We start from the raw sequence: 14359 nt of genomic DNA, 5'->3' as shown, positions 1-14359 counted from the left end.
GTAGTGTCTTAAGTAGAGAATTACAGCGGGTTCAGAAATCAGATATGCTTTGCTGCGCTGAGGAAATCTTGTCTGTAGGTCTTAGATATACAAATATTGTTTAGACATGCTCTGTGTATGTCATACTAGATGGTACAAAACGCAGGATCAGCACAAGCCGAGTCCTTGAGAAAGGAGTGATGCTGTTAAATAACATTCCCTGTAGGGGAATGGCTTTGGACTCCTGTTAAAGCCAGCCTTTGAAATCCTATATCAATAAAATATTGCCATGGCAGGGAAGGTCAGTTTATGAAATGAGTACAAAAACTTGTATTCTCTTTACTTTAACAGCAAGGGTAATTTCTACCAGTTGGCATAGGATTCATTTCCTGTAACAGAAAGCAGGATTTCCTAAATTTGTTTCCTGTGCATGCTGCCATTTAGAAGTCTTGAAGTATCTTTATTCAGATATCGGTTACAGCCTTGGGGCTCTGCAAGCGTGTCAGTTGTAGCCATACAGTAACTAACAGGGGAAATGAAATAGATATAATCTGATCAGAGATAAGAGTGCCTGGGATTCCTGGGCAAACAGTCTTTAACCCTGACAACCCACCGCAGCTGCCAGGACATGAAAGGGTGCACCGATCAATTGGTTTCTGCCTGTTGTCTGTCTGCCTAGGCAACCCTAAATGGGACGTTTGTAGAGCAACTCACGGCACAGAAGGATCAATTTGTCTCTTTAGAATGAAATTTATTAGTCAATATCCACTTCAGTGGTGGCTTGGGTAATTTAATTGTCGGAAAGAGCAAAGTTTGGGGGATAGTGTGCTGAGCTGCTGTAGCTGCTCTGCTTTGTAACGCTCAGTTCTGTGTCTGATGTGGCCTGGATGGAGCCACAAACTCCTGGAGTGCGGTCAGGGACTTTACTGATTTCTCCTCATCACTGAGCATGGGCTCCCTTGAAGGTGTGTGAGGCGTTTCGAGCCTGTTTATATCTCCTCGATTTAAGTTGTAAATATGATTTTGCATCTCGAATGTCATCTTTTCGCTGTGAATGAGAGCTCTCCAGTTGCTGTTTGTGTTGTGCAGAGTAAACCTCTTCCATCTAGCACCCAGCTGGGAACATGCTCCCCGTCCCAGGGTGCCCAGACCCTGCCGAGGAGCCATCAGTGCTTTGTGTTGTCCACCTGGTGCCGCGGCACTTCCCAGGGGCCAGGACCATTGTGTTGCCTGTTGAATGGAGACGGTAATTTCAATGCTTTTAGTACATCTGATAGGAACACTTCAAAATTATATCACTTTCCCTCTCGGTAATTATTCATTAAGTACTATAGAGGCTGGAAAGTGGCATGTTCAAAGGGGTCAGCCCCACTTCCCCTCCGGTGCTGAATGCGGTCCACCTGGAGGGCCATTAAGGGCTGACGGGACCCACGCCTGCTCGGAAGCAGCATGGTAAAGGGGGAATTTCTTTCATTATTCTTCCTCTTCCATTGACATACATTTTTGTGGTCTCAGAGCCAGCCAAAATGACTGGCCTTGCACAGAGCGGTGCGGTTAGTGTGAGGCACGTCATGTGCACGACGTAGCACCTCTTGACGTGCTGCTCATTCATTTGTTCCTCTGCACAGGGCTTTTCTTTCAGGAGGTTTAAATGCTTCCTGACATAGGATTTTAATGAGGCACTGCCAGGGAAGGAGGGAGGAGGTGTCTGTGAAAGAAAGTCGCAAAGGAGATGCTTTAACAGGCTGAGCTGAGAGCAGAGATTTGTATCTCCAAGCATTTGCAGCTTGCCAACACGGACAAATCAACAGCCAGGGCAGCACACACTGAACATCACGTAACATCCTGCTGTGAAAAATTCTCAATAATTATTTATTAACCAGAGTATTAGAAACCCACGCTCCATCTTTGCTCTGGGAGACTTGTTAGGAGGATTATCTAACTGCACACTTTAATGCACTAAGGATGGCTTGAAGAAACTTTTGAAAAAGATAAGCTTGAAAGAGCCTTAGATTTGTTGTAATCTTTGTGAATAAGCCTGCAAAAATTTGCTAATATTAAAACAAATATTGATTCAAATTGATTTAAAGGTCTTTCAAGGCAAAGCCAACTCAACTAAATATTTTTTTATCTGGCAATTTAAGACTACTTTATGAAAGGAAAAGTTTATTTTACGTTTTCTCTTAAGGCTAATTGTGGATGAAAGGGAGCTGAGTTAATAAAAGATTCTTCAATTAGACCCAATTGTATCAATTCATCTAGTAAAGTCTTGACTCAATACAAGTATTTATAGGTTCCATTTTTATCTCTATCTCATGCATGTGATTTCCCAAAATAAATTCCATTTTTGTATAAGATATTTGTGGTCACTTAAGGCAGTAAAGGCAGAACCTGAAAGGCACAGGGGGTAATTAACCTTCAAGACAGCAGCAACCATGTGCCCAGCACTCTCGTGCCTTTGAGAATGTCACTGTAAAATACAGTATTTTGTGTCTGTTTGGAGAAAGTATCCCTTGATCCTTTCTGGAGGCTAGTGATATATGGGCTCATGTCAGCTGCTGCTCCCATCCGTTACTGCCAAGACAGCTTCTAGAGTTAAAGCCCCGTATCGCAGCAGGCTCAGTTTTAGATGGATGTGTCAGCTGAAATAGGGGTTCCGGGGGGGCTCGTCAGGCAAGTGAAATAAAGGCTTTGGTCTTCTGTCATGACTCTGGTTGTAATCTAGTGAAAGCTTGTAAAGAATTCAGTGTTGTAGGTCCTTAAATACTAGAAGCTGCAATCAAAATGACACCTACGTAAGTTCAATTAAATGAGTTCTGCTGTGTGCCTTGAAAAATCTGGGGTTTGTTTTGGGTTTTTTTTTTTTTTTGTACGTTTTAATTTTGGGGGAGTAGAATTCTCTGCTAATTATGTCTGTGAGCCAGCCTTCAGCTGTCTTGCTGATCAGTACAGAGGCTGAAAGTTGTTGATGAATTGTTACTAGCGCACAGAGTATAACACAAAGCTCATTTTGTTGGTTTGCTTTTTAAATATTAATTTTTAATGTGCTCTGCATTAGTGTTTCTGGCTTTGATACTGCAAATCTGGGGTGAATGCATCGTTTTGAATTCTTGATTTCATAAACCGCAAGCTGGGAAATAGCACATTCAAAAAGTCAGTGTTTGTAAGGAGTGCCCAAGCAGAGGTTTGGGCACCCCAGGCCTGGGTGGAGGGTATTTGTGCCTGCCCTTGCTGAAGGGTTGTCCTTCAGGACACGGCAGTCAAAGGCAGGGAGCTGACCACCTCCTCTTGAGAGTCTAGGACATCCGGGCAACTGAATCGGATAGGAGCTCCGATTCTGATTTGGGGCTGCCCAAGCCCCAAAAATACTGTTAGTAAGCTTCTAACTTCAGGCAGAGCCAACTGGAACGAGCTGTCTATATAGGAGCTCCTGCCTGTATGAACAGACTCACTCTATAGCACCATTAATGACTAATGAACTTTGAGCCCCCACCCGCTGTCCCCTCAGGGGAGGTATGGCATGGGTGGCCGCCCTCACCATGGCCTTCTCCTCTCAGGTGGCCCTGGTGCAGTGGACCGAGAGCGTGGGTTTAACGCTGGTGGGCAGAGACCAGTCCTCCGTGCAGCTGAGGACACCGGGTGGCCACATCCTGAACTTCACCATCCTCCAGATCTTCCCCTTCACTTACGAGAGCAAGCGCATGGGGATAATTGTTCGGGTAAGTGGCTTCGGGTAAGCTCTTGCGTCTTTGTGTATCTCCTCCTAACACAACGTGAAGCATATAAAACGTTTGCTCTCAGCTGTGCTGTTCTTCCTGGCTGAGTTGTGCAGTCTCTCCTACCTCAAGCTGTGAGCTGGTTCTCTCTTATGAGCTAATAGCACCTCATTGCTGGGTTTGTTTCGTGAAATGTCCTTTTCCTTGGCCGTATTTGGTGGTAAGTGCTCTAGTCTCCCAAGACATCTTTAGTTTCTTGATTTTTGGTCCGTTGTTCAAAGTAACAAGGAGCCTAAGCTTCCAGCTTCCTCTGGCTGCTCCTTCCCTCTCACATTTGTAATTTGTCATGTACATGGGTGGGTTTCAGCCATACAGCTCCCCTCTCTGCACACACTGGTTCCTGAAGGACACACTGCCGGGCACAATGTCAGGCTGGGGACGGGTGTGCGGCCAGTCCCTCAGCCAGCACTGCCACCGACTTCACCTCTCAGGTAAGGCAGTTGTTTCAGGGAATTTTGAAGCCAGCAAAATTAAAAATCACAGTTACCCTGTCCCCTGGGACCCAAGTTCTGTGTCCCCTCCCACAGTGACTCACACAGCGAAGAGGAAGAGGAGCCTGGTAAGGGCAGGGCTGCTCTCCAGGGGAGCAGGCACTAGCGGCGTCTCAGGGAAGCTTGAGCTGACTTTGAAGCCTCACTCTGTGTCCTTGGGGTTGTCTTTTTGTCCATCCAAAAGCTCCTGCCCTCCCTGTCGTGTCCATGCTGTGGTCATGCTGGCAGAGCTGAGGGGGTGTTATACAGAGGACTGGGGCAGTGAGTCAACCCAGGTCTCAAGTGCTTTTCCCCCTGGGGGTCAGCCAGGAGCAGGAACCCAAGCAGGTTCACAGGTCCGGCTTACATTGCATCTCCAAAGCAGTTGTGGTGGTACAACAGGGGGTGATGGAGATCACAGCAAGTGGGAAGGAAGGAGGAGATCCTGGACCAATGCCACAAATAACTAAGGTACTGTTAAATGTGTTGTGGAAGTGCAATACCTCTCTGAGACCATAGAAGTACAGCACCACAGGAGGAGGCGCTTACAGCTGCAGGAACTGTGGAGATTTTCCTTTTTTGAGCTGTTTAACAGAGCCCGCAGCCGTGCTGAGAACATGGTGTCATGAACAGGGTTTGAAAATAGTTAAAGTTAAGCTAAAAGGTGCATTTGTGCAAGTACCTTTATCATCAGCAGCAGGCACTGCACATGCTAAATACGTGCCCAGCTGAAACTGGACATACAGAACTTTGTGGTTCTATATACAAATTCAATATAAGGTCAGACTCTCAGAAAAAATTACCTTAAAAAGAAAGAAGAAGAAAGTGTGGGTGTCAAACAGTTGAGATCAGTTGTTAGCATTATCATCATTAGTTGTCAAGATAGCGCCAGAGAATCAATGTTAGTAAGATAAACAAACCCAGCTATGGCAAGGCACTTCCATTTGCCTGCAAAACAAACAAGGTGAAGCAGTTTGAATATTTCTTTTGTAGGTAATTATAACAGCCTTCTTATTTTTTACTGAGAGTACAGACAGATAATTGGTACCAGGAATCTAAAACATGAATATGAAACCTATAATCCAGGGCAAGGTATGATTCGTTATATCATTTCATGGGATCTGCAGTTTTGTTATTTAGGGTAGGGAGAATGGGTAAGATAAATTTTTTTTCTTCCCTCCCTTCCTTGTACTTAGTGGTAAAACTGAGTTGCTGTGTATTCATTCTGAGATGTCTGGAAATACCTGGTATCTGGGTGTGAAAATACTTTCTGTGGCTTGAATTTTAAATTACACAGAATCATAGAATCATAGAATTGCCCAGGCTGGAAGGGACCTCCAAAGGTCATCTAGTCTGATCTAGTCCCTAGTCATCTAGAGCCTCTTCGATAGCAGATTAATTTGGTCTACTTTATTGGCTGGCATTTGGTAGCATCACAAATCTCAGTTTCTCTGGACCCCTGGAAGAGCACAGTTAGTTCCTGTCAAAAACAGCACCATGAAGGGGTGGTGTAAAATGGAACAACTCGGTAGTTGTATTCAACAACAAGTATTACAAGAGTTTCAGTTTTCCTATTACCAAGGAATTTGGTGATATAAAGATGGAACTGCAGTATGTGCATATAATTATTTTCACAAACCCATGACAGATTGAAAATTGTTAAAGCTCATGCAAATGACTGTATTTGCATTATCACACCTGAGTATTTTGGATCTGGATCTCCTGTTCCTCAAGGAACTGCTTTTAAGTTCTGGATCACACACCACAGTACGGTGTAGGGGGGAGAAATTTGTATTTCAAGTCGTTCAGGCTTTGGAATATTAAAACATGCCCAAGGGCAGGAATGTTAGTTGAAGTGGGCTGATAGGCTGAGCTGGTACAAAGTAATCAGCGTGTTAAATCTGTGAATCTAGAGATCCGACTGGATGCATTTGAAAGTACACAGTCATCAGTGTTCCCACGAACCTCTCGTGCTGCGTAGGACAGCTGCAGCAAGTGTAGTGCCTATCTGTTTAGATACAGCAAGTGTAAATTCTTCAGATTAATTATTTTTATAGCAAAAAAATGATGTGGAGATTTCAGGCTACCTTTTCAAGACCTAAAACAAAAATGCTAGCAATAACGGAGGGAGGGGAAGATTAAACAATCTCCCTCCCCATTGCTTACTGTAAGTGCAAACTTTTGATGAGGTGGTGTTTTATCAAAGGTGTAAGAAGTGGGCTAACCATCGAAGCCAGGGTACACTTCATTAAACTGTGTTTATGTGCTCAGCAGAGAAGTGGATGACCGGACACTTTATCATCTAAGTGGAAAGGAGTCCTCTTTTATTGGAATCTTGTTCCTTTTAAATTATCTATCATCTGTATTCTCCTCCTTCAGGAAGAAGATTCCTGTTTTGCATTTGTGTATTTAGAATATTGTTGCTGCCAAAACCAGCAAAACTCCCACCTGTGGTCAGCGGGAGCAACATCAGCCCCAGACCCTGATGATGAATATTGTTGATAGAAGCATTTTCCCCTCTCTGTTGTGCCTGTTAATTGAGTGTCTTTATTTTGCAGCAATTGAGCTGCTGCTAAGCCACTAAAATCAGCTCCCTGTATAGCCTATGCAGAAGTAGGTTTTGAGTAGCAGATGCTGGCTCCCTGGGTATTAGTTTGCCATGTTCCTGTATACTCCAAAATAATATCTTCAAGCAGGGTTTTCATTTAAAAAAAAAAGAAAAAAGTTTATTTAAAAAAAAAAAAAGAAAGAAAAAAGAGTTCATAAATAGGTAGTTTTCAAGTAATATTTTCATTCATTAAACAAACATGTATGCACACATAGGCACTCTGTTTAGTTTTGATTCACAACTTGCAAGGTCTTTACTTTTTCACTATATCTTCTAAAACTCCTGCTTATTTGAAAAACAGAAATAAGGGAAAGTAGTGTGAAGTATCCAGAAGACAACAGACACAGTGAGCAGCTGGGGAAGGGAGGTAGAAGCTGCAGAATGAAACTGTACTCAGGATTGCAGTGAGTAGAATTCAAATGGTAATATTTTCTGCTCAACTATACAGATATTGCCCATTCCTATAACGTGCCATTTTTCAGGCTAGCGGGAGCTGCTTGAATTCAAATGGTAATATTTTCTGCTCAACTGTACAGATATTGCCCATTCCTGTAACGTGCCATTTTTTAGGCTAGCGGGAGCTGCCTGTACTCAGGATTGCAGTGAGTAGAATTCAAATGGTAATATTTTCTGCTCAACTATACAGATATTGCCCATTCCTATAACGTGCCATTTTTCAGGCTAGCGGGAGCTGCTTTGCGATCCTCTTGCCAGGCTTCCTGTACAATCTGGGTATAGAGTTTCAGCAAGTGATTCATGCATCCAGCCCAATAAAGCTGTTACTGAAGTCCTTTGCAGAGACACCCATCTGCCCTGCTGGCCCTGTCTGCTCTGGCTCCTATAAAGAGATCTCCTTCAACACGTAACTTGTAGTAAATAAAGTAGTAGTTAATATTGAAAACAAGTAGCAGATGTTTAGGGTATTTTTTGCAATATCTGCTTGTTTACTTGTGATCAACTGTCATTTCTGTAGTTGATTATTGTAGTTCTAAGAAGTCTTGTTCTACCAAAGCAGCCACTCTCCACTGTACTGTTTACTTAATCATCTTCTTGAAAGAAGGCCTGTTTGTTTAACCACAATATTTTCCATTCTTCTTTTTCTTTGCATTTTTTTCCCCTTACCCGTGTGGAATGATCTTTGTTGTAAAGCAAAGATAGTGCTATTGTCATATCTGGAATTGAAAGAAGCCTTTGAACCGTGGCCAGAGTCAGACCACGGTGGAAAAAGATGCCTCTTCAAAACAATATAACTGGCAAATCTCTGTGTAGATTTATAGTGTGATCTTACCATAATATGAGAACGCACTAACCTCCTATTGAACTCGGTGAGAGGAAATGACTAATGCAAGGAGATAGCTGATACAGTATTTATATTGGACAAAATATCTAAACTATCTTAAGCCAGTTCTGCAGCACGGGAAGTGGAGTCTTTATTCAGTTTCCTACAGAGATGTTGCTAGACACTTTTTAATCAAATAATTTAATAGATAAACCTTTACCTTTGGCTACTGCCAAAAACGTTGTGTTTTACTTAAACAGATTCTAATTGTTTTGGTAGAGCGACACCCATTTTGCTCTGGGGATGTGGGATGTGTGGGTATCAGTATATGAAGGCTGCGCATTTCAGGACATTGAAAACTGTGCTTAAGCTTAATTATAAGAATCTTCCTTGTGAAGATCTTTGTAAGCTTGGCAAAAATGCTCAGTAAAGCACCTTCATTATCCTTGTCTACCTCTTCATTTCCCTAGCAAAAATGCTTCTTTATCTTATTTGCATTTTTATTATTCACGTCAGTTGCTGCTTTTTTTTCCACTGTGGAATTAAATTCTGTTTCACTAGTGCTATGAGACATCAGGCTTTTACCTGCCGACTCCAACTCTTCATGTGGGAGAACCTTCACCACTAGTTTCTGTAACTGCAGAACAGGTTGACACATGTATTAAATAGTTTGAAAATGAAAAAGGGTCCACTGTACTTTTCTCTCATTTCTTTTCCTAAAGTGCTTTTACCCTTCATTCATAGCTGACCTTCCTGGGCTTTTTGGTTTTGCGTGTTAAGTTTATTTTCTTCCTATCCCTGGTGGCTATCTTGGTTTACAGAGCAGTTTGTTCCTTACTCATTGTTTTGTCTCCTTTGAGGAAATTGCCAGCGTTTCCATTAGCTTGTAATACTAATAGCTGTGACCTCCTTAGGTATCTGCCTGGTTAGAAAGGATTTTTTAATTTGTGGTAATGTAAATATGCAGCCTACAAATTACTTGTATCAGATAAGGCAGGCAGCAATCTAACCTTTCTGCGGCAAGCATAAACTTTAATTATGCTTATGCCATATAATGTAACAGAGGGGGTAAATTAGAGTAATTTTACTGTTAAGCTTCGTGCGTCTGTTTTATTGTTTCAAGTAAGTATGAAATAAATTTCAAGAGTGAGGGCTAGAGGTTATTCCAAAGGCACATGCAGTCAGGATTGAGAGGTGTCTGCATGGAGATGCCATGTTGCTGATTAAAAAGCTGATCATCCTTGTCTAAAGCGTTATTTTGGCTGTGAGTAACTGAGCTGTGATTGAGCAGACAGCCCCTTTTGGCCCTGAGATGAGATGCTGAGCCAGATGGACCTTCAGCCTGACCCAGTGCATTTTTCTGACTGTTGTGCCGAAAACTCATCACTTAACTTGCTGAGGCCACTCCAAATATGCTGATATTGGCCCAACTTACACTCTTCTGTTTTTTATCTGCAGGATGAATCAACAGGAGAGATCACCTTCTACATGAAGGGGGCTGATGTGGTGATGGCTGGGATTGTGCAGTACAACGACTGGCTGGAAGAGGAGGTATGGGGCCGTACCTCCTACGTAAGGAGGGTTTCTCGTGCTTTTCTCCTTCCAGGACAATACATGACTATATGGCAGAGTGGACATAACTCCTAAAACATCTGCGAGCCAGAGGTCACTGATCTTTGCAATTCATTGAATTAGCCTTCAGCCATTTATATAAGCAGTAACAAGGGAGTCAGGTGGCAAGTTCAAGATATTTAGTGCAGAGTAAGTCCTGTAAACGAAATGGATTTTGCTCAAAACTGATTGCCACTCAAGATTACCAAATTTGTCCTGGGCTTGATCCTGTGTTTGCATTTATTTTAGACTGAAAGGTCTAATTTCAAAACTACATTTGGCAGCTTTGTACTGGGGTATGTTTGTCAGGTTAGTAGTTGTGTTGGCACAGATTTCATAGCAGTAGCTTCAGTTACTGATTCTCCCCACCCCCAAACCCTGGTGTTCAAAGAAATAATAATACCTTGGTCTTATTTTAAAGAATTTTTGGCCAAATATGTGAAGTCTACAAATCAAAGGCTTGTGTCCTTTTACTTAAAGACAGCAAATGCAATCAATGGGGTTGGTTTTGTCACACTGGTACAGCAGAGAGGACATTTTTTCTTCTGATCACTGGGATAGATTACAAACTATTGCAGATCTCCTTTATTCCTCTCGGGTTTATCATGCACTTCATCAGATGTTACAGACTCACTGGGGTTGCTCAAACTGGATGGTTATTTTCCTAACCTGCTATCTTACATTACCATCTCTGCAATGCTGTGAATAAATCATCTTACTTGAGATGCAGTTTATGGTTTACAACGTGATACTTCTTTCCAGTGTGGTAACATGGCTCGGGAAGGCCTGAGGGTTCTTGTCGTAGCCAAGAAGTCTCTGACGGAAGAACAGTATCAAGACTTTGAAGTAAGTTTTTATTTGTTTTCTTTTTCCTTTGTTTTTAAACAAACAGTCACTGAAGTGATTCTCACAGACCTCTAGTGATAAAGCTGCCTCTCATCTCCCTATTCCTTCTGCTAGAATTGTCATTCTTCAATGTCTTGCTGTTCTTTTAATTGAAGTGGCTTTTTAAGTGATATGTATGAAACTGGATACCAGCCAGAACCCTCCAAAACAGTTCCTGAATCCTGCCTTACAATCTTTTGTGGTTATAAATTGTGCAAATATTCATCATTTGTTAGACAAGTAGTGTTTGTGTGGGGAGATGTGTTGGCTTTTGATTTTCCTTGTTGCGTTTTGACATCCAGGAAAACTACAAACAACCGGAATATAACCCCGTCTGGCTTCATGGAAACACAGGCTTCAGGCCTGTGGTTTGTGAGATGGGTTGCTACACACAGCATTCATTTACTTACCCCAGGCAGGCAAAACATGAAGAAGAACTGTTCAGTTATATGCAGAGATGAGACAGTGGGAATGCTTAGGATTCTCTATTGCCCTGTTTCTAGATGTGCTACCTGTAGAAGCCATGGTTAGACCTGTGGTGCGAGGGGGGCTGGTTAACCCTATATTTCACAAAAACTGCAGGCTGGCTGTGTGTGACCGTGGCTGTGTCTGCTCTGTCCTCAGGCACGCTATGTCCAGGCAAAGCTGAGCGTGCACGACCGCTCCCTGAAGGTGGCCACAGTCATCGAGAGCCTGGAAATGGAGATGGAGCTGCTGTGTCTCACTGGCGTGGAGGATCAGCTACAGACGGACGTCAGGCCCACTCTGGAGACGCTGAGAAATGCTGGCATTAAGGTCTGCCTAACCTGATGTTACTCCTACCAGGAACACCCTCTTATGGGGCACTGTCCTACAGGCAGTCAATTATGACAGTTTGGAGACCGTGTCAGGATAAACATTTCACCAGGTGCTCTTTGCAAGTAGGAACAGTGGGGTTGGCTGATACATTTTAAACATCACTTTGGGAACGGAACATGCTGGAAGTAGTAAATGTTACCTAAAACTCATGAAAGCATGTCACCTTGTGCTTTCTTCCCCCAGCAGGCTCTGGCTCCTGCACAGAAACCAAGGGCGTAGGCAGGAGGGTAGAGACAGGAGACTTTTGAGCAATTCTCTCAGGTGGTTGCATGAAACAAGAACGGGTTTGGTCTGTGGTGCAAACTCCAGTGCTGGGGTTGAAGCACTGGGCTGTGAATATGCACATGTTCAGTAGCCACTAGAGGGGGTCTCAGCCAAGAGAATCGGGGACTGCACAGGTTTTTTGCAGCTTTCTGAGATCCTGGTATCTGAGACTCAGGCACCTATGGCCTGAGCTGTGCTCAGCAGTGAGGGAATCTTAGTTTTCCTCTCTGAAAACTTGTCGATCAGATTCTGAAATCGAAAAATTGGACAGGAATGGACTAAAAATTCAGATTCGGGCAAGAAAAATAGTTAAAGGTTCTGGTTGTGGTTTCTCTGCTTTAAGTAATAAAGTGAGCAAAATATTGAGTCATGCTGTGAATCCAAAGCAGGGCTGTGTGTTTGGGATTTAGGTGGGAGGTGGAATTCAAGGCTTGGGACAGATTTCCAAAAGTGTGTTCGGTTTGGAGCCATCCCTGTAGGCAACAGGGACTTCAGCAGAGAGGAGAAATGAGCAAAATCAGACAAATTCCCTTAGCAACACTGTGGCTTTCTCCCCCGCTGGCATAGTCCCGGACAGTTATTCCAAAGCAGTTTCATTTTTTCTCTTCACCTTGGCTGGAGTCGGTGTTGGGGTGTGGAGTGTGTCGTTGCACAGCGAGTGCAGCATTTCTGAGCACTCCTTGCAATGGTATTTTCATTAGGGTATTGCATGCAAGAAGTAAATCAAGAGTGAAGGCAGTCTTGTAATTCATTACAGGGACCATCTTGTTAAGATCAAATCTTTTTCCAACCTCAGATTATTAAACAAATAACCGAGTCTTTGTGTGTTTGGGGGGTTTTGGGTTTTTTTTCTTAGTTTTGTTAAATATTCTTGGGCAGTGTCTTGAAAGAATAAAAACACCAGTGGAAAAAAAAACAAAACAAACTCTGATATATTTACACTGTTGAGGGAATTCCCTGCCAGATTATAACAGGGTATTGCTGCTGAGTATTGCTGCTGACATTGCTTTATAATGCCCCCCCCCGCCCCGCACCAGCACAAAATAAAAGGAGCAGTGTATATTTAAAAAAAAAAAAAATCTAAGAAAAAAAAACAACCAACCAACTTAGTCTGTTCCAGATGCACACATCAGCAGTGAGCTAACCCCAGTTGCATCATCCACATTTCAGGCAGGGCCATGAGGGATCTTTCTGCAGCAAGGCCCGCTTATTTCAGCGTAGGAGAAATAGCCGGGGTGGGACATATTAACACACGCATACACATTCTTTAGCTTGCATTTTGTGGGTTTATCAGCAGAATCTTGAAATATTGCAGGTGGGAAAAATGTTATACATAGTTTGTAACTTCTTTTGTGTTTCAGCCTCTTTAGAAGTTTTGCTTTCTTTCATCTGTGAAAATTTTCTTGTATGTTTTAAAATAGGGCTTTTTTAGAAAAATAATGTATATACGTATTCTAACAGTCCATTTATGTGCCTGAACTGGCAGGTGGTGGTTCAAGATGTCCTGCAGGCATGGTTGTTAAGTTTTGTATTTAATCCATTAAATATTTGGATTTTAGGTGTGGATGCTGACAGGGGATAAGCTAGAGACAGCCACTTGTACAGCCAAGAACGCGCATTTGGTGACACGGACACAGGACATCCATATATTCAGACTAGTGAGTAACACCCGCCTTCCCCTCTCTCCAGACTTGTTTGGGACCCCAAGTTCTGGGACAGGAGGGGTGCTGAGGTCACAACTGTTTTCCAACAGTGGACCCATAGTATTCATATTTTTTTTTTTGACCCAGCTTTCTATCCCCTGAGCTTTCGTTTATCTGAATAACTCAGTGTGCTGCCTGTCCCTATTGCTTTTGCTCCTTCTGAGGCTCGTCTGTTTGTTTTTTTCACCCCAGTGAAGTAAACCTTTCCTCAGTTGCCATCTCTTTTCCCCAGGTGACTAACCGTGGAGAAGCCCATCTAGAGCTGAACGCCTTCCGCCGGAAACACGACTGCGCTCTTGTTATCTCTGGTGACTCGTTGGAGGTAGGCTCCAAACATCTCAGGCTGTTCAGGAACAGCCCCAAAACACCGTGGCTGAATTAGGATTTTTTGAAAAAGAAACTTCCGTAGCCCAAACATTGGTGACACTTCTGATCTCTGCAAATTAGGTGTGCCTGAAATATTACGAGTATGAGTTCATGGAGCTGGCTTGCCAGTGCCCTGCCGTCGTGTGCTGCAGATGTGCTCCAACACAGAAGGCCCAGATCGTGCGATTGCTCCAGGAGAGGACTGGCAAACTCACCTGTGCAGTAGGTAAGGGACTAATGAGGGAGGAGTGGCCATGTAGGGTGGCATCTTTATTATTTCTTCTTTTGAGTGAACAGTCCCGAGTCATCGTGTAATAGCTGGAAATACTGAGTTAGAGAACAGCATTTTTGCAGGATGATTGATAAGATGAAATATTGCATATGAAAACTTCAGTGAAAACTACTCATAAATATTTGGGGCGATATCCTTGCGTGAACTTGATGAGATGAAATATTGCATATGAAAACTTCAGTGAACAACTACTCATAAATATTTGGGGCGATATCTTTGCTTGACCTTGATCAAGTAAAGTGCCATTGTTAATCTGTGAGTTTTATTT

The 14359-nt window shown here is 42.9% G+C and overlaps 1 protein-coding gene across 1 annotated transcript in view; it reads left to right on the top strand.

The window, feature by feature from the left end:
• Window positions 1-14359, top strand: part of ATP9A (ATPase, class II, type 9A) — a 49132-nt gene that overhangs the window by 26240 nt on the left and 8533 nt on the right. Inside the window, exons 15-21 of the mRNA XM_014943657.1 lie at window positions 3537-3698; window positions 9571-9663; window positions 10486-10569; window positions 11233-11403; window positions 13290-13388; window positions 13666-13755; window positions 13881-14025. Coding sequence (XP_014799143.1) covers window positions 3537-3698; window positions 9571-9663; window positions 10486-10569; window positions 11233-11403; window positions 13290-13388; window positions 13666-13755; window positions 13881-14025 — 844 coding nt within the window. The remainder of the gene's footprint in view (window positions 1-3536; window positions 3699-9570; window positions 9664-10485; window positions 10570-11232; window positions 11404-13289; window positions 13389-13665; window positions 13756-13880; window positions 14026-14359) is intronic.

This window comes from Calidris pugnax, unplaced genomic scaffold (genome assembly GCF_001431845.1).
Source record: "Calidris pugnax isolate Ruff unplaced genomic scaffold, ASM143184v1 scaffold118, whole genome shotgun sequence".
Taxonomy (NCBI): domain Eukaryota; kingdom Metazoa; phylum Chordata; class Aves; order Charadriiformes; family Scolopacidae; genus Calidris; species Calidris pugnax.
The sequence above is the reverse complement of the archived record's forward strand: the minus strand, read 5'-3'. Positions and strand labels throughout refer to the sequence as shown.